Source organism: Vulpes vulpes, chromosome 10 (genome assembly GCF_048418805.1).
Source record: "Vulpes vulpes isolate BD-2025 chromosome 10, VulVul3, whole genome shotgun sequence".
Lineage (NCBI taxonomy): Eukaryota > Metazoa > Chordata > Mammalia > Carnivora > Canidae > Vulpes > Vulpes vulpes.
The window spans coordinates 30055256-30073120 of NC_132789.1; the positions used below are offsets into that span (position 1 = coordinate 30055256).

Here is a 17865-nt window from a genome sequence, read left to right on the forward strand (position 1 = left end):
TGGTCTGAACCCGGGGCCTGGCCAAGAGTGCTGCCCTGCCCATCTGGCCCCGGCGGCCTGGCAGTCTCCATCCCAGCAGGTGCCCAGCTTTACTCTGACCTTGGCTTTGCAGGTGGCCTGCTACAGTTGCACATCCGGGCAGTGGTCATCTGTCTGCCCACTCCCAGCCGGCCATGGCGAGCCTGGCATTGCTGTGCTGGACACCAGGATCTATGTGCTGGGTGGCCGCTCACACAACCGTGGCAGCCGCACGGGCTACGTGCACATCTATGACGTGGAGAAGGACTGCTGGGAGGAGGGCCCGCAGCTGGACAACTCCATCTCAGGCCTGGCAGCCTGCGTACTCACCCTGCCCCGCTCCCTGCTCCTCGAGCCGCCTCGTGGGACTCCGGACCGCAGCCAGGCTGACCCGGACTTTGCCTCCGAGGTGATGAGCGTGTCTGACTGGGAGGAGTTTGACAACTCGAGCGAGGACTAGGGCTCCAGCACCTGGTGTCAGAAGGGAAGGTGGCGGGAGCTCTGAGGGCAGCGGGCCCCCAGGCGGTTCCACCTGCCACCTGTTGGCAGTGCCTGCTTGCCAGCTCCTGCTACCCATCCTTCACACCAATCTACAGTTGTATTTGGGGGGCTCTGCAGATCTGTGGCTGTGATCACCCTACAATGGGGAATGCTTGCGAAGGGCCCTGGTTCTCTGGAGGAGTTTACCGGGCCCGCTCCACCTCAGCTTGGACAGGGCATGGCGTCACCAGCTGTCTTGGCTCCCCAATCCCTGGTTCTAGTCCCTGCTGGGCTGAGAAGGCACCTTCTCCAAAGGGACCTGGGGACTGGCCCCGTGGGTGAGGGGGCCGAGGCACACTGCGCCCCTTTCCATGGGCAGGGAGGGAGTGGAGTGAGCCCGTCGCCTGCCTGGCATCCAGGGGCTGCCGAGCTTCCGAGGCCTGGAGAGGGAACAGAGAGACAGAGTTGCCCAAGACTGGCTCTAGTAGTAAAAAGGTCCCTTGCAGCTGGGCTTTTCTGACTCCATGTTGTTGATAAATGAAATAAATCATCTTACAAAGGTGTGAATTGTTTTCCTGTGGCCGCGGCCTCACCATCCGTTCACAGCCTGTGCAAGGCTGCCCCATGAGAAGCACTGGCTTCCGGGATCAACTGCTGAGAGTCAGTGGCAGGCCAGGAGCCCCCATCGGAGGAGGGAAAAGCACGGTACACCCCCAGCTAGCAGGGCTGTTACTGGGAAACCTGAAAACCCACCCTGGTCTGTTGACAGGTGGTCACCCGGCCTTCCCTGGTGGGGTGCTCTTCTCTGAACCTCAGTCTAGCTCCATCTCGTGGCCCCAAGTAAAGCCCAGCCCCATGTCTTGGGAGGGAGGTCTAGTCGCCATAGGCTCCTCCCTGTTTGCTGGATCTGAGTGTGCACAGAGGTGGGAAGGGGAACTGCATTTCCTCTAGGTTCACTAGCTCAGTTCTTAGCACATCATCTCAAGGGGCAAGGTGGTTCAGTGGATGGCAACCTTGGGGCCACCAGTGAATGGGCTGGGCTTCTAGCACCTACTTTGCTTCTGCACAGTAGAGTTTCCACCTGAACACTCTCCCATCTGCCACAGCTTCTGCTCTTGCAAACTCCCAACAGCAGAGAGCAATCTGCGGATGATCTGTGACTTCCCAAGTCTCCTGGGCAGAGAGCATGAGGACAACTGGTCTTCTTTCTGTACCCCAGTGTCTTGCCCAGAGCCTGTGGCAGCTGGCACTCTGTCATGGATGGAGGAGAACAGAGGGGTCAGTGTAAGCTGCTTGTGGGAGGAGAAAGGGGGTAGGGTCCAGATACCCTAAGGACTTTGGGGTGTGGTGTGAGGCTAGTGGAAGTTGCTGTCTGCCCCTCAGGACCATATGTATGATCTTCCTATCTGTCACTTGGGGCTTGAGTTCCCTGCAAAAATATGGCCCCACTCTGCAACCTCAAAGAGACATCATGCACTTATACCTCAGGTGGCAATCCCACTGTTGACCCTAGTGGGTCACTTCCAAGGGGACAGAGTGACCACGTTCTTTAGCATCATCTCCCTTGCTAAGGGTCTCACAATAAGGACCCAGCATTTCTGGTCTTTACTAATACCCAGCAGGCCAAGGCAGCAGTTCCTGCAGACCCCAGGGTTTCTGGGAAGGAGAAGCACCAGAAATGCCCACCCCCCTTCAGTGGTGTGTCCCAGGCTTACTGGTGTAATGCCCCACCCAGAGCCATCAAGGTGCAGCCACCGCTTTGTAAGAGATCTGTGCTCTACAGGATGGGGAAGGAGGGCCTGTGAGGCCCCATGGGCATGGGGTGGGGTAGGCTTGAGACCTGAGAGGAGTCCTGCCACCCTCCAGCCTGGAGGCATTCAGGCTACCCCCTCCCAGCACTTGTCTCAGGACCTAGGCAGCCTGGGCTCTCCAGCCTGGCAGGCTCTCAGGCCCTGCCCGCATGCCCTCACTCAGCTTGGGGCTCAGCCCTTTCTGCCTGCAAAACCCTCACCCTCTCAGGTCCCCCTGGAAGCCATCCTGGCCGGAACCAGCTAGGTGGCCCAGGCTGCAGACCCCTGTGGTGTGTCTGTGTGGTTGTCTGTGGGTGCCTGTGAACTCACAGCTTCCTCATCATGATATTCACCTGGCACCAGGCCAGCCATGTGGACCGTCACTCACCCACACTTCTCAGTCTCCTGATCGGGGCACAGACATGGGCCCTGAATTCGACCTGAACTTGCCATCAATGGGGAGGTGGCCATGATGGTACATATGTGGAGGACTGTGGGTTTTTTTTTTTTAAGATAGACTTCTTTCCTTTTTAATATTTTATTTATGTATTTATTTGAGAGAGAACACAAGCAGGAGGAGTGGCAGAGGGAGAAGCAGGCTCCCCGCAGAGGAGGGAGCCCAACACAGAGCCCAATCTCAGGAGCCTGGGATCATGACCCAAGCTGAAGGCAGACGTTTAACTGACTGAGCCACCCAGGGGCCCTGAGGACTGAGTCTTGAGTGAGATGAGGCTGGGGACAGTCCTGCAAGCAGTGGGAGGCAGCCGGATGTGATTAGAAAGACGCCTCTGGGTGATACACGGATGCGGTACGGATGCGGTAGATAGAGATTTGAGACATTGATGAGGTCCTGGTGTTGGCATGGGGTGGGGGCATCATCCAGCTGCCTTCACAGAGGAGGAAATTTGGGGGTGGCAAGCAGTTCTGAGGAAAGGGAAAGAAGGTGATGGAATTTGAGACACCTGTCCATGAACTCCGTCCAGCTGGGGGTGAGTGTCCGAAGCCCTGGGGCCTGTGCCCCTAAAGCCCGGAGCTGGGCTGCCACAGGCTGCTGGGCAGGCCCTGCAGCGCCAGGGCCCTCTGCTGGGCCTCTGTTGCTGACAGTCTGTCTATGCCCCCTCCTGGGAAGGGCCCGGGCACTGGGAGGGCACTGTGAGGTCAGGGCCGTGCCCAGGCGGAGCTGCCCACAAGTGGCTGGCCTGTTTACTTGTCCCCAAGAGGTATTTGCATTTGTGATCTCGGGCTACGACTTCCCTTTCCATCTGCCCAGCTGCTGCCTGCCTTGAGGCCTCCCTCCTGAACCCGCATGACTGAGGGAGGCCCCAAACCTTCAAAGTTCCCCATTTGGCTCCTCCCTCCACCCACCTGCCCCGGACAGGCCTCTGGCCCAGCCAGCCCGGTGATGTCCACAGCTTGACCTTTCAAGCAGTTATTCCAAGCCCCTCCTTCAGGCCATCTTCCACTCTGACCACCTCCAGGGCCACTGAGGAAGGACATCACCTCTTCCTCCTCCTCGGGGAGCCCGTATGTACCCCTCCCAGAGATGGCAGGTGCCCTCTCCCTGCACCGGTCTTCCCGCCAGCTCCCAACTCTAACAAAAGACGAGTTCATCTTTGCTGGGACCTGGATGCCGGCTTCATGTTCCCTACCCCGGCCTGCCCGCCTTTCCCGCTCCATGGCCCCTAGGATTGGGTGTGTGTCCCAGAGCACTGGCACCTCCTCTGTTCCCAGGCTGGGTTCCTCTTCCTCCCTGCCCCCCCAAACCCTGTTCCTCTCAACCTTGCTCCCCTCCCCCACCGCCCCTGCTCTGCTCTCTGCTGTCACCCCACTCTTCCTGTTGCAGGAGCCCCCCCCAACCTCCACCCTCTGGACCTTGACTTCTGGTGACCCAACAGCCTTCTGAGTACAACCTCTCTCCCAGGCTCCTCTTCCTCCCCTGGAGGAGGTTTGCAGAGTCTGCCGCTGGGGTTCTCCGGCCTCCTCCCTCGGCCTCGGCCCCCACCTGCATTGCCCGCCGCCTTCTATCGGAGCCCACAGCTGGGCCATTCTCCTTCCGTGGAGACGCCCAGGGCTCAGGTGCCCAGAGGCCTCGAGCATCCTGCTGCGCGTCCTCTGCAAGCCCCGGCTGCACAGAGGGGAGCCTGAGGAGCCACCCTCCCTGCCCAGCTCCGACAGGGCTTCGCGCGGGGGAACCCGGGCCTACTTTCGGCCGGGACCTGGGCCGTCTGCGGCCGCCCTCCCGCGGCCGGTTCCGAGGCGCTGGGGACCCGAGAGCTTCGGGGCGTCGCGTTCTCGCCCCCCACCGCCCTTCCCGCCCCGGGCCTGGCCGTGCGTTGGGCGCGCAGGGGCGGCTTCCCCGGCGGCTGTCTGGAGAGCGAGGGGAAAGGCTCCGGGCTGGGGGTTCCTCGCGCGGCCCCCCGCGCCCCTCCCTCTCCCAGCGCTCCGCGGGCCGCCTCCAAGTTCGCCCCCAAGTTTGCGAGCGGCCGCGTGGGGGCGGGGGCGCGCGGAGGGGCGGCGGCGCGGCCGGAGGGTGGGGTCTGGCGCGCGGGGCGGGCGCTGCCGCCTGGCCGGCCGCGGCTGGCCCGGGATCAGGGAGCCGATGTGGAATTTCCTGCCCGGCCCGGCGCCCCTCCTGCCGCCCCCCGCCCGGCCGCGCACTCCGCTTCCGGCCGCTCTCGCTGCGGCCGCACCCGCGCCCGCGCCCGCCCCGCGCCTGCCCCGCGCCTGCCCCGCCGCATGGAGGGCGCAGGGCCCCGGGGGGCCGGGCCGGCGCGGCGCCGGGGAGCCGGGGGGCCGCCGTCGCCGCTGCCGCCGCTGCTGCTCCTGCTCTGGCTGCTGCCCGGCCCCGCGGCGCCCCAGGAGCTGAACCCGCGCGGCCGCAACGTGTGCCGCGCGCCCGGGTAGGAGCCCGGCCGGGCTGGGGGAGGGGGCCGCGGGGGCGCCAGGGCCGCGGGGCGGGGGGCGCCCGGGACCTCCCCAGGCTAAGCGCTCGGTCCTTCCCGCCGCCCTCGCCGACTCCTCTCCAGGCCGAGCCTGGGCGCCGGGCCACGACGGTGCATCCGAGGATACCCCGCACGCGGAGTCAGCGGAGGGGAGAACCGGGCGCAGTGGGCGCCCCGAGGGGTGACGCGCGGAGTCTGGGATTCCAGACCTAAGGGAGCGGAGCCCCCCGCGGGCTGCGGAGGCCGCAGGGAGAAGTCCGGGAAGGGCATGTGCAAAGGCCCCGGCGCGAGTGCGGCTCGAGCCCGGAGGGGCGCGAGGGTCCAGGGGAGGCGGAGCAGCGCTGCTGCGAGCAGGGAGCCGGCGAATCTCCGGCCGGCGCGGCTCGGAAGCTCGGGTTTGTGCCTTAGACGTGGGCGCGGGTGGGAGGAGGGTGGTGATGGAGCTGGGCGCCGCGGAGCCGCCGCGCTCACAGTGGACCAGAAGCGGGATCCGGGGGGACAACGACGTGCGCGGGGTCCCACGGAGGTGGGACTCCGGGGGGAGGCTGGGTGCGCGGCGGGGCGCGCAGACGTGGGGCTCCGCGAGGTGCGGGCTGCGGAAGCGGCCGTGGGACGGGCAGCGGGCAGGCCGCGCCGGAGAGCCGCGGGCCCGAGACCCTGAGCGGGGGAAGAGCGGACGACAGGCCCCCAGGCGTGGGCGCCGGGCTCGGGGGACCTGGTCGGCCGGTCAGAGGCCACGGCGAGGTCAAGGGCATCTCCGCCCGGGGCCCCGGAGCCGGCATTTGGGGGTGCCTTGGCGCGAGCCGGGGCGGGTGGGGGGTGGCGCCGGGCGGGCGGGAAGCTCGGGCAGCTGGAGAGGAGGCCCCGGGGCCCCGGGCCGGGTCCCGTCGAGGCGCCCCGAGCCGCAGGGCTTTGGGAGGCCGCGTCCGGGGGCTCGGCGGCCGCCGCAGACAAGGGGCTGCGAGGGGGCCGCGCGGGGTTTCCGAGCTGGGATCCCGAGGCGCGCAGACCCCTCCCCACCGCGAGCCCCGCCTCCGGGGCGGGGGCCGGCCTGGCCCGCCATCTGCTTCACATCGACGCCGCCGCCGCCTCCCGGGCCTCCCCGGCCCCAGGAATGCAGTGGCAGCGGCGGGCGGGGCCGCGCCTGGAGAGGGGGAGGGCGCGATCGCGGCCGCCTGTCTCCGCCTCGGCGCTCCTTCCCCGGTGGGGCTCCGCGCCGGGATCCGGGGGCGGCGCGAGCCGTCGGCAGCCTCGGCCTGCGCTCGTTGCCCCCGCCCCGCCCCACCCGTGGGGTGGCTTGTTCGGTAGCCCAGAGCCCCATCCTCGTGCCACCCTTCCCACCTGGGTGGACCGGGACAAACCGCTCAGCCTCCCTGGGCCTGTCTCGGCCTCTGTCAAATGCGGTTGGGGGTGGTACCCCCCCTCGTGGAGTGGAGACCGGGTGATTGTGATTATGTGAGCCCCCGGTTTCTGGGAAGGACAGCTTTTCTGGGCACTCCCCACCCAGGGACTGGGCCATTTCTTCCATTACCCGTCCAAGGCTCCCACCAGGGGCTCAGAGTCAGGAGGACCGGAAGAGGGGGGCATACACTCAACCAGTAAAACCGCATGCACCTACTGTGTGTGCCAGGCCTCTGGTTGGTGTAGCCATACAGCGGCCGAGACAAATACCACCCCGTCCCCCCAGTGGAGGAGCCTTCCAGCAAGTCATCTGACATCTAGCGAGTGCTGGGGAGGAAGTGTTCAGTTGGGGAGTGCTGTATCCTTTAGGGTCTTCTGGGGAGACCCACTGAGGGGTAATGTGTGGGCAGAGAGCCACAGGAGAGAAGGTGTCTGGGGGCAAGGCTCTCAGTGCAAAGGAAGGCTTCTGGAAGCACAGAAAAGAGCCATGCGGGCTGGGCAGCGCCTCTGAGGGGGATGGTGGAGAAGCCAAAGAATGAGGGTGGGCAGGCCACAGCAGGTTGCCCACTGCTCTGAGGACCTGGGCTTCTTCTTTGAAGGTCATGGGACCCCCCCAGGGGTGTTGCACAAAGGAGAGGTGGGATCTGACCCGGTTTGGCTACCAGCTGGCAGATGAACTGGCTCAGGAGGGCAAAAGGGGGAACCAGCTAGGAAGTCAGTCAGGAGAAACCAGGGAGAGTGAGGGTGGCTCTCACAAGGCTGGGGCAGAGGAGGAAGTGGTTTATCCCATCATCGATCCTCATCGATCCAGTTTGGAAGGGAGAGTGGCGTGTTTCTCCATGAATCAGGTGTGTGCTGTCCCAGTCACTGTGGAGGGGATGCCTCTGGGGTTTCAGGCTCCCAGCCTGGAAGGATGGCACCACCTCAGATGGGGAAGGCTCCAGCTGGGGGAGGCTAGGAGTTGGGTGTGGGGAGGTGGGCCCCCCTGGAGGGCTCTGAGCATTCTGAGCACCTTACCTAGATGGGCCCCGGGGAGTTTCCTGAGGGACTGGGCAGAGGAGAGGAGAGGACAGAGCCAAGGAGGGGGGCAGAAACCAGAGGAAGGGTGTCCAGGGGGGTAGGAGGAGAGCAGGGATGTATGGGATCCCAAGTGGCATGGTAGGCAGAGGAGCCTCCAGGCTGGATTGGAGAGAATGGGGACAGACATGGGCACAGTGGGGCAAGCAGTTCTCCCAGGGTGCTTTGCTGCATTGGCCTGGCCAGGTTCAGGATCACAGGGTTCGAATCGCGGCAGTTTTGTTTGCAATGACAGTGATCTGGAGGGGGCAGGCCAAAGCAAGGCTTGGTTGCTAAGGGACCTGGACCAGCCTGTGGCCCGGCTCCCCAGGGTCTGGCTAACTTCTAGCTCAAGAGTGGGAACTGACCCCTGCGCCAGGCCATTTTTCTCCTCATCTCACTTTTGTAAGCTCTTGAGAGGGTGGGCTTGCCACCCCAGCCTGGCCTCCTCTGCCAGCCCACCCGGAAGGAAAGGCTGTGGCAGCTGTCCCACAGGCTCATCCTCATGTTCTTGCTGAACCCACATGGGCTCCATCCTGCCAGGGGGTAGAAGGTGTTAGCTCTGCTGGGTGGGGCCTAGGTGCCAGCCATGCTGGGGGTGGGGGGTGGGACCAGGGGAACTCAGGAGCTTCCTGGAACCTGCACAGCATGGGCTGGAGAACAGTCTGCAGCTTTGGCTGAGCTCTTAGTTCCTGCCAAACGCTAGATATCTCGGTTTTCTTAATACTCCCGCCAGACCCATGGGCCCCGTTCTACTGAAAGTTAGAGAGGTTAAGTTCTGGGCCCAAAGTCATAGCTTAGTGTGGCCCAAAAGCCAGACTCCTAACCACAAAGTTGTGTGGCCCCGGGGCAGAAAGTGGTCAGCGCTTCCAGGGCCATCCCAGCTGGCCATCTGGCAGGGCCCCTACGGGAGGGACAGGGACACCTGCAGAGGCTCTCTACCCAGAGACCTGGGTTCAGAATGGGCAGGAAAGGCAGGAGGGTAATAGCTGGTGGATCTGGCTCCACCTGCAGATGGGCACCTGAGTCCTGTGGCGGGGCTGGGTCGCTGGAAACAATGACTGGGCCAAGCCTGCTTGTGTTCTTGGGTCTGGTTTCCTGTATCATTTGTAGAAAAGATGCTGGGGTCCATCCGTTGCAGTTTGGGATTTTATGATTCCTGTTCCCAAGGTTCCTTATCTTTGGCCTAAAAGAGAATCAAACCCCTTAGGTGGGGTGGGGGCCCATCCAGGGTGTGGCGATGTTCTCTGCTGGGGAATGGCGGGGGGTGGGTGGCATTTTGAGGGGGATGATATGGGCACCTGCGGTCTTTCCCTTCCCAGCCGGTTCTACTCACCAGGGTTTCAGGCCTTCTTCCAACGTCCTTCCAACACCACTTCCTGGTTCTGGATCGGACCCTTCTGAAGGAGCACACTTCTTTTTCTCTCAAGTATGAATAGCTGCTATGTGCCTTTAGGATCTGGGCAAAGTTCTAGGTCTAATGGGACCCAGGAACCTGCAGCCTGAGTTCCTTCTCCGGCTCCTCCGCTCCCCAAATGTGGGCACACCCCATCTCAACCCCCACATGCCCTCTCCAGGGGTATGCATCACTCTGGCAGGGCCTCCAGACCTCCGTGCCCAGGATTTGGGAGGCTGTACTACCCTGAAAAGCAACAGTTATTAGTTACTTACCTCCTACGAGGTAACACTTTGTAACTTGTAAAACCAAATAAAATTAAAATAAGATTTTAAAAACATGTAAGTAGATGCTCTAATATCTCCTCCCTCCATTCCACGCCTTGCCCTGGTGCTCTGGGCCCCTCACGTTTTGCTCTCTTTGCTCTCCTTGCCTTCATGGAGGACTCCCAGGGTATGCCCTCCCCCTCCACCGAGTGGACACCTCTATCAGAGGCTGCACCTCTGCCAACTGGGTATCCAGGTGTGCCCAGCTGGCCCCACTAGTCCCTGCTGTCTGGGTCATGTCACATCTAGATGCCGGCACCCATCTGGCCGGGCCCCCACTGCCAGCAATGCCCCTTTAAGCAGGTACAGAGACTGGAGGACCTCTCACCAGCCCCTCTGGGACACCTGGGGTTCTTTCCTCAGGCTTCTTGGCCAGGGCAGGGGGTCACAGAGGAGTTAAGTGGAATGGGGAGGGGTGGGAAGACCCCTGATGGAGGAGACTGAGGAGTTCTTGGAGGCTAGCTCTCTTGGCGACGCCCTCTGCTGCCTCCCAGTGTCTGCGCTGCGGGGCTGGAGTATGGGTCTTCCTTGTGGGAATCCCCCCACATGACAGCAGTACCGGGCACAGGGCAGGGCCTCCATAACCACCTGTGGGCAGCGAGGGCATGGCTGCGAGCCCTAGCAGGGACAGGCGGCGCGGCTCAGGCGCCCTTTCTCTGCCTGCAGCTCCCAGGAGCCCACGTGCTGCGCCGGCTGGAGGCAGCAGGGGGACGAGTGCGGGGTCGGTGAGTGGGGCACCCTGGGGACCTGGGCAGTGGGCAGGGACACGGAGAGGGCGGCTCGCGCGGGGGTAGGACACGCGGCGGCTCAGGCCCGTCTCGCCCGCAGCGGTGTGCGACGGCAACTCCACGTGTTCGGAGAATGAAGTGTGCGTGCGGCCGGGCGAGTGCCGCTGCCGCCATGGCTACTTCGGTGCCAACTGCGACACCAGTGAGCAGGGATCCCGGAGGGCGCCGGGCAGGGGGCAGGGCCCGGGAGGGGGGCGGGGTCTGACTCGGAACGGGATCCAGCGGGAGGGAGGGTCCCCAAAGGTGGGGGGCGGGTCCGCGCGGGGCGGGTGGGGGTGGGGGGCGTCCTGTCGGGATCCCGGGCTCCGTCGCGGGCACCGCGGCCCGACACCCTCCTCGCCCGCCCCTGCAGAGTGCCCGCGCCAGTTCTGGGGCCCCGACTGCAAGGAGCTGTGTATGTGCCACCCGCACGGGCAGTGCGAGGACGTGACAGGCCAGTGTACGTGTCACGCGCGGCGCTGGGGCGCACGCTGCGAGCATGCGTGCCAGTGCCAGCATGGCGTGTGCCACCCGCGGAGCGGCGCGTGTCGCTGCGAGCCCGGCTGGTGGGGCGCGCAGTGCGCCAGCGCGTGCTACTGCAGCGCCACGTCGCGCTGCGACCCACAGACAGGCGCGTGCCTGTGCCACGCAGGCTGGTGGGGCCGCAGCTGCAACAATCAGTGCGCCTGCAACACGTCGCCGTGCGAGCAGCAGAGCGGCCGCTGCCAGTGCCGCGAGCGCACTTTCGGCGCGCGCTGCGAGCGCTACTGCCAGTGCTTTCGCGGCCGCTGCCACCCTGTGGACGGCACGTGCGCCTGCGAGCCGGGCTACCGCGGCAAGTACTGCCGGGAGCCGTGCCCCGCCGGCTTCTACGGCCTGGGCTGCCGCCGCCGGTAAGCGCGGCCCCTGACCCGGGGGAGGGGGGCGGAGGGCGGGGCGCCGAAGGGGGCGGGGGGGGTGAGGCGGCTCTGGGCCCCGCCTAGCCTCCCGCCCCGTCCTCAGATGCGGCCAGTGCAAAGGCCAGCAGCCTTGCACCGTGGCCGAGGGCCGCTGCCTGACATGCGAGCCCGGCTGGAACGGCACCAAGTGCGACCAGCCGTGCGCCACCGGCTTCTATGGCGAGGGGTGCGGCCACCGCTGCCCGCCCTGCCGCGACGGGCACGCCTGCAACCACGTCACTGGCAAGTGCACGCGCTGCAACGCGGGCTGGATCGGCGACCGGTGAGCAGCAGCCCGTGCCCGAATGCGTCCCACGCGGCAGCCCCCCGTCCCCGCCAATCCCCGAGTGCTCTCCGCGGAGGGCACGATGGGGGTTGGGTTCTTTTGCTCCCGTTTCCTCTAACTCCGCCCCGCCCCCCGCGTTCCGAGGTGCGAGACCAAGTGCAGCAATGGCACTTACGGCGAGGACTGTGCATTTGTGTGCAACGACTGCGGCAGCGGCCACTGCGACTTCCAGTCGGGGCGTTGCCTGTGCAGCCCCGGAGTCCACGGGCCCCAGTGAGTCCCAGGGACCCAAAGGGGGTCAGGGGGTAGCACTGGGCACAGGGGTCCAGCCAGACCCCAGGTGCGGTTGGTGGCCCACTAGACCAGACCCAGGCTTGGCCCTTCAAACTGCGTCTTCCAGAACAGCAGCTAGGGAATGCTCAGGCTCTTCGGGGGCAGTTTCCTGCCCTGGTGTGGAGCCGGCGCTCCGGGCAGGATCTGGCAACCAGCTCAGCCTGTGGCCAGTGGGCTCCTGAGGACCGCAGGGTTGAGGTGGCCCCGAGCTGGTGCCGAGAGAGCAGAGGCCTCCACTGAAAAGCCATGAGCCCCGGCTGGCAGCCCCTCTTCTCACCCACAGTCAGCCCAGAAGTGGACACTGCGTCCCCCAGGTCCCATCCCGCTAGTTTGCGACACATTTCCAAAACGTTGATCATCCTGGCGGCGGTGGTGGGCATCAAACCCTAGAGGATGGGGACAGGAAACCAGGACTGTCTCGGGGCAGGGGCGAGGGCGAGAGGCGTCACGGAGGACCGCTGTGGCCCTTCCTGACCCGGTGCCCCCGCAGCTGTAACCTGACGTGCCCGCCGGGGCTCCACGGCGTCGACTGCGCCCAGGCCTGCAGCTGCCACGAGGACTCGTGCGACCCGGTCACTGGTGCCTGCCGCCTGGGTGAGTGGTCGAGGGGGCATCGTGTTGAAGAAGGCGCCGGGGGTGCCGGCGCCCGCCCTGACCCCGACGCTTTCCCGCAGAGACCAACCAGCGCAAGGGCGTGATGGGCGCGGGGGCGTTGCTGGCCCTGCTCCTCGGCCTGCTGCTCTCGCTGCTCGGCTGCTGCTGCGCCTGCCGCGGCAAGGACCCCGCGCGCCGGTGAGGCCCGACGCCGCCCGCTCTCCCGGGTTCCGGCCGCGCGCCCCTCCCGGGCCTGGGGCCCCGCCCGGGGGTACGGCCCTGCGCGCCTGAGCTCGGGCTCCGGCGGGGATCGGACCCCTGCAGGCCCCGCCCCCTCACTCAGGCCCCGCCCCCGCAGGGAGCTCACCCTCGGGAGGAAGAAGGCGCCGCAGCGACTGTGCGGTCGCTTCAGCCGCATCAGCATGAAGCTGCCCCGGATCCCGCTCCGCAGGCAGAAGCTGCCCAAGGTCGTAGGTAAGGATACAGGCACGGGGTCTCTGGGGGCACGCCCCCCGATGCAGGACATACCGGGCCTTGGGTGTTGATGTGGGTGGGCTGGGGAGGGACGGAAAGAGGGGCTCCTGATGCCGGTGAGCCCGGGGAGGAAGGCAGCAGGCTTCGGTGTGCAGGCAGGTGTGGGGGCGTGTCGGGGAAGTTTGGGCCCTGTTTCGGTGAGTGGGAGTGATTGCACCCCGAGTGTGTGGACATCCTGGTAGGACTGCGCTAGCTGCAGGTGAACAGCGGGCAAGAGTGGGGAGGTGTGGTGGTAGGTGGGACCTATGCAGGGAAACTCTGCTACGTGTAGAGGCCGCCCGGCACCCGCCTGGACTCCCTGCAGTGCTCTGGGTCCTTCTGGAAGGCGGACAGGCTCGTCCCACAGTTCCCCCACTCCATGTCAGGACTCCAGATTGGAGGGAGGTGCTTCTCTCCAGTCTGTTTGCACTGATACAAACCAGGAGCAGACTCCCTCTTTGCCACCTGTTTCTGAAGATGAAGGGGAGGGGAGACTCATTTCCTGGGAGGTAAAGGTGGTGACAGCTGAGAAAACCCCTTGGCTCACTCAGCGGGGTGGGATTTATGGACACAAGTGTGGGGGCTGGACCCCACATCCTAGCTACAAAAGGAGGACAGGCCAGCCAGTCTCTGAGACCACCCCCCCCCCCCCCATTGTGGGTTCTGCATTCATGGAGGCTAGGCCTGGGAGTTCAGACTGATGAGATGGGCTGAGCCAAAGGGTGCCCTTGCCACTGCACGCTTGGGCTGATACAAATGCTTCAAGGCTCCCTGGGTCCCACAAGGCAGGGGCTGAATGTGGCTTGGAGGCCCTGATGGCCTGTCCCAGCCGGGTGTTCTCTCTGGCCCTCTTTTTCCAACACTTCAGCCCATCCTTGTTCTGCTTCCTGGCTGCACACACTAACCTTGCACCTTTAACTGCGTTGTTCCCCCTTCTCTCTTTTTACCAGTCGACCTCCACCCATTCTCCCATCTTCTGCCTGTTGAATTGCCTGTTCCACCCACCGTCTTAGGGTAGGGCTGGTCTTAGTTATGCCATCATTTGTTGCAGAAGGGCTAGTGAGGGCACAGGCCAGGGTAGGGTGGGGCCCCTGGCAGCTGTGCCTCCCTCCTTCCCCAGTGGCCCATCACGACCTGGATAACACACTCAACTGTAGCTTCCTGGAGCCACCGTCGGGGTTGGAGCAGCCCTCACCATCATGGTCCTCCCGGGCCTCCTTTTCTTCCTTTGACACCACTGATGAAGGGCCCGTGTACTGCGTACCGCACGAGGGTGAGTACTGCTCTGCTTGGGCCTCTGTGCAGTTAGGGGAAATGTTCCAGCTGGAAAGATCTCTGTGCTCCGAGGGACAGGGATCGTGGGGATGAAGGGTGTGGTGATGCTCTTAACTGGAGGCTGGACACAGAGCCAAGGCTGTGGAGTGGGGTTCTGTGCTGCTCAGTGCTGGACTAGGGTAGGGTCTGGGGAAGCGGATGGGCTCTCCTGTCTTTAGCCCAGCTCAGATTCACTTCTTGAGGGAGACCATTCATAAAGAAGGTTGTGGGCTTGGGTAGATGGCAGAGGAGACAGGAGCGGATGGTCTACAGGGTGTGGGGCACTTTCCCCTGGAGTTTTGGTCACAGACACCTGGAAGGAGCTGGTTTTCTGGACTTGGCCTCTCTTCCCTTGACTATCCCTCTGGGTGACCTTGGGCAGGTGACTAACCTGAGCCTTAGAAGCCTTCTCTCTCTTTTTAAAAGATTTTATTTATTTATTCATGAGAGACACATAGAGAGAGAGAGGCAGAGACACAGGCAGAGGGAGAAGCAGGCTCCCTGCAGGGAGCCTGAGGTGGGACTGGATCCTGGGACTCCAGGATCACGCCCTGGGCCAACCAAAGGCGGCGCTAAACCGCTGAGCCACGCGGGCTCCCCAGAAGCCTTATCTCTTAATGAGGAATAATACTCCTTGGAGGTGTTCCAGAGTCATAGTTGATGATGTGCCCCCCCAGGTTGGGGACGTGGTGGCAGAGGGGTGCCAGGCCAGGCCGAGGTTGGGGCTTCAGCCCCAGGAGATCAGCACACCCGAGGGCTTGTAGCCGGTGCTGTGACTTCCCCAGGCGCGTCTAGATGCCAGGAGACTGAGCATCAGCTGGGGCGGGGAGGACGAGGGGGAAGGGCGAGGGTTTTGCCTGCAGGCAGATGCCAGCGCCCTGCGGAGGCCTTGAGCGCCGGCGCTTCTTCCCTGGGCAGAGACCGCAGCCGAGAGCCGGGACGCGGAGCCTCCCACGGCCCCTGCCGAGGCGCCGGCGACCCTGCCCGCGTCCGCAGAGGAGGCGACGCCCCTCCCCGCGTCCTCGGACAGCGAGCGGTCGGCGTCGAGCGTGGACGGGCCCGGCGGGGCGCTGTACGCGCGCGTGGCCCGGCGCGAGGCCCGGCCGGCCCGGGCCCGGGGCGAGGCGGGGGGCCTGTCTCTCTCGCCATCCCCCGAGCGCAGGAAGCCACCTCCACCCGACCCTGCCACCAAGCCCAAGGTGTCCTGGATCCACGGCAAGCACGGCGCCGCTGCCGCTGCCCGCGCGCCGTCCCCGCCGCTCCCGGGACCCGAGGCCGCGCCCAGCCCCAGCAAGAGGAAACGGACGCCCAGCGACGCGTCGGCGCGGCCGGAGGAGCCCGGCAGCCCCCGGGCCCGCGACCCGACGCCCCGGCCTCCGGGGCTGGCGGAGGAGGCGCCAGCCCTGGCCTCCCCCTCGCCGCCCCGGGCTCGGGCGCGGGGCCGCGGCCCTGGCCTCTCGGAGCCCACGGACGCGGGCGGCCCCCCGCGCAGCGCGCCCGAGGCCGCCTCCATGCTGGCGGCGGAGCTGCGCGACAAGACTCGCAGCCTGGGCCGCGCCGAGGGGGCTCCGGGCGCGCAGGGCCCGCGGGAGAAGCCGGCGCCGCCGCAGAAGGCCAAGCGCTCGGTGCTGCCCGCCTCGCCGGCGCGCGCGGGCCCTGCGCCCGAGGCCCCGGGGCCCGAGAAGGCGGCGGCCGGCGCGCCCGCGCCCGCGCCCGACACCCCCCGGAAGAAGACCCCCATACAGAAGCCGCCGCGCAAGAAGAGCCGGGAGGCGGCGGGCGAGCCGGGCAGGGCCGGCGCCCCCACCCTGTAGCGGGCGGCGGCCCGGCGCGCCCGCAGATTCCCCAGGCTTAGCAGCGCTGCTTGCCACCCCGCGTCCCGCGCCCGCCCGACGTGCCCGCGGCGGCCTCCCGGGGCCTCGGCCTGGAGCCGCGGGGCGGGAGGCCGCGTGTCGTTGGCTCCGGCTCCCGCGGGCGCTCAGCAGGCCTCTCCCCGCCCCTTGGCCGAGGGCTCCGCCGGGCGGGGGTCCCGAGGGCCAAAGACCCGAGGGTTCCGCCTGGAGACCGCGTCTCACGGACCCGGAGCGCGCTCGGCGGGCGCCTTCTCATTGGTTGAGGCCAGACGCACTTCCGCCTCGGCTGCCTCTCATTGGTCGGGGCCTGGCGCCCCTGGCGGGGGGGCGCTCTCTCCTAGACGGTAGCCCAGGGCTACTTCCGGTAGCCGGGCTGCTTCCGCTGGCCCGGCCCGGGCGTCTGGTGGACTGGAGCCTGGGGAGGAGGGCTGGTCTCTGCTCCTCAGGGGCCTCGGCGTCCCCCGGCCCGGCCTGTGCCCCCACGTCCCCCCTCTGCGCCCCCAGCCCCGGCCCCTCAGCTGTCGAGCTGGTTTTGATGGCCCCCCACCACCCCACGTGCCGCGGGAAGCCGAGGGGCGACTCCAGTGGCCTGAGGACACGTATTTATAGGCCCCCAGCAGGGCTGCCCCCCCATCCGGGTGCCCCAGGATGGGCTCCTCCCGGCAGGGGCTTGGCCAAAGCTTTCTGAATAAAGTGCCTTTTTTTTCTCCTGTGCTTTGCTTGCTTCCTCTACGCCCGTCCTCGCTCAAGGATCTTCCCTCAAAGAATCCGGGAGACCTCATCCCTCTGCGGCCTGTGCTCACGCACCAGGCTGCGGCGGCGGCTGGAAGCCCAGGTGTGGGTCCCCCGCGACCCTCAGCCCATCGCTTAGGTATCGGGTCCACGGGCCGCCTTGGCCCACCCCATCTCCCGGCAGCCCAGGATGAAGGCTGGCCCAGGACAGGCCAGCGCGGGGAGCTTGTGCGGGTGCTGCCTCTGACCTGTGCTGCTCCCCGGGGCCCTGCTGTTCCACTCGGGGGCTCCCCACTCTTTGGTGTGGCGGCGGCGGGTCAGAGGCTGAGGCCAGGGGCCAGTGGGCCACGGGCACCGCTCCAGCCGGGCCTCCTCAGGCACAAACAAGATGGTCTGGCCCTGCACAGAGCCCCGCTGTCTGCCTCAATGGGCTCCTTGTCCTCGGCCGGAAACTCTCCCCCAGCCTCCCTCCCCGCCAGGCCGCGGCAGGCGGGGGAGAGGGACTGGAGCGTGCCTGGCCCAGAGCCCTGGCGGGCCTCACAGGCAGGCCCAGCCCGCCAGGCTTCTATCTGTGCCCGTTCGCCCCCAGCCCCGGCATTGTCACTGCCTCTGGCCCTCGGCAGGCCTCCCGGTGACCTCCCTGGCCTAGGAAGCCAGCTTTCTCGGGCACCCCCTGGCCTCTGTCCACCCAGGCTCCTCCCATCCCCCCGCCTCTGGCCAGCAGGTCTCTTTCCATCTTGAGACCCGGCAGGTTGGATCAGGAGATTAGGCCAGCGCCGTCCAGTCACCTCCCCAGCCCCATGGCGCAGCACAGACGCTGGCAGCCCAGGGGTCTCACCCCGCGAGTCTCGCCCACTGGCTGCACATCACGTCACCGTCCACTTCAGTGACCCATACGGGGGCTCAGCCACCTGAGTGGAGAAGGCCTCCTGCCGCAGCGGGACATCTGATGTGGCTTTACATGGACATAGTCCTGGCGTTTGGCCTGGTCGGCGGCGCGCGGAATGCAGGCTTTCCTCTGGCCAGCCGGGCTCCCTCCCGGTCCTGGCCCTGCGGCCGGCCACCTCCGAGGCTCCCGGGCACCGGGCCACGCCGGCTGCTGGGGCTGAGAACACAGGCTGAGCGG

At 66.0% G+C, this 17865-nt stretch overlaps 2 protein-coding genes across 3 annotated transcripts in view; both read left to right on the forward strand.

Annotated features, from left to right (window-relative positions):
- Positions 1 to 1059, forward strand: part of KLHL22 (kelch like family member 22) — a 38067-nt gene extending 37008 nt beyond the window's left edge. For both annotated transcript variants that reach the window (XM_072723449.1, XM_072723451.1), the window contains one exon: positions 113 to 1059. In XM_072723449.1, coding sequence (XP_072579550.1) covers positions 113 to 478 — 366 coding nt within the window. In that variant the 3' untranslated portion in view covers positions 479 to 1059. The remainder of the gene's footprint in view (positions 1 to 112) is intronic.
- Positions 1060 to 4919: 3860 nt separating this feature from the next.
- Positions 4920 to 16401, forward strand: SCARF2 (scavenger receptor class F member 2). Its single transcript, XM_072723452.1, has 11 exons — positions 4920 to 5188; positions 10076 to 10134; positions 10238 to 10339; positions 10550 to 11069; positions 11179 to 11397; positions 11545 to 11673; positions 12224 to 12327; positions 12408 to 12525; positions 12686 to 12801; positions 13961 to 14113; positions 15073 to 16401. The coding sequence occupies exons 1-11, from the start codon at positions 5025 to 5027 to the stop codon at positions 15966 to 15968; spliced, it is 2580 nt and encodes an 859-aa protein (XP_072579553.1). The 5' UTR covers positions 4920 to 5024; the 3' UTR covers positions 15969 to 16401.
- The last annotated feature ends 1464 nt before the right edge of the window (positions 16402 to 17865 follow it).

Coding starts and splice junctions, on each gene's coding strand:
- SCARF2 (XM_072723452.1), top strand. CDS start 5,025: ATGGAGGGCGCAGGGCCCCGGGGGGCCGGGCCGGCGCGGCGCCGGGGA. Junction 12,328..12,407: donor CACTGGTGCCTGCCGCCTGG/GTGAGTGGTCGA, acceptor GCTTTCCCGCAG/AGACCAACCAGCGCAAGGGC. Junction 12,526..12,685: donor GGCAAGGACCCCGCGCGCCG/GTGAGGCCCGAC, acceptor CCGCCCCCGCAG/GGAGCTCACCCTCGGGAGGA.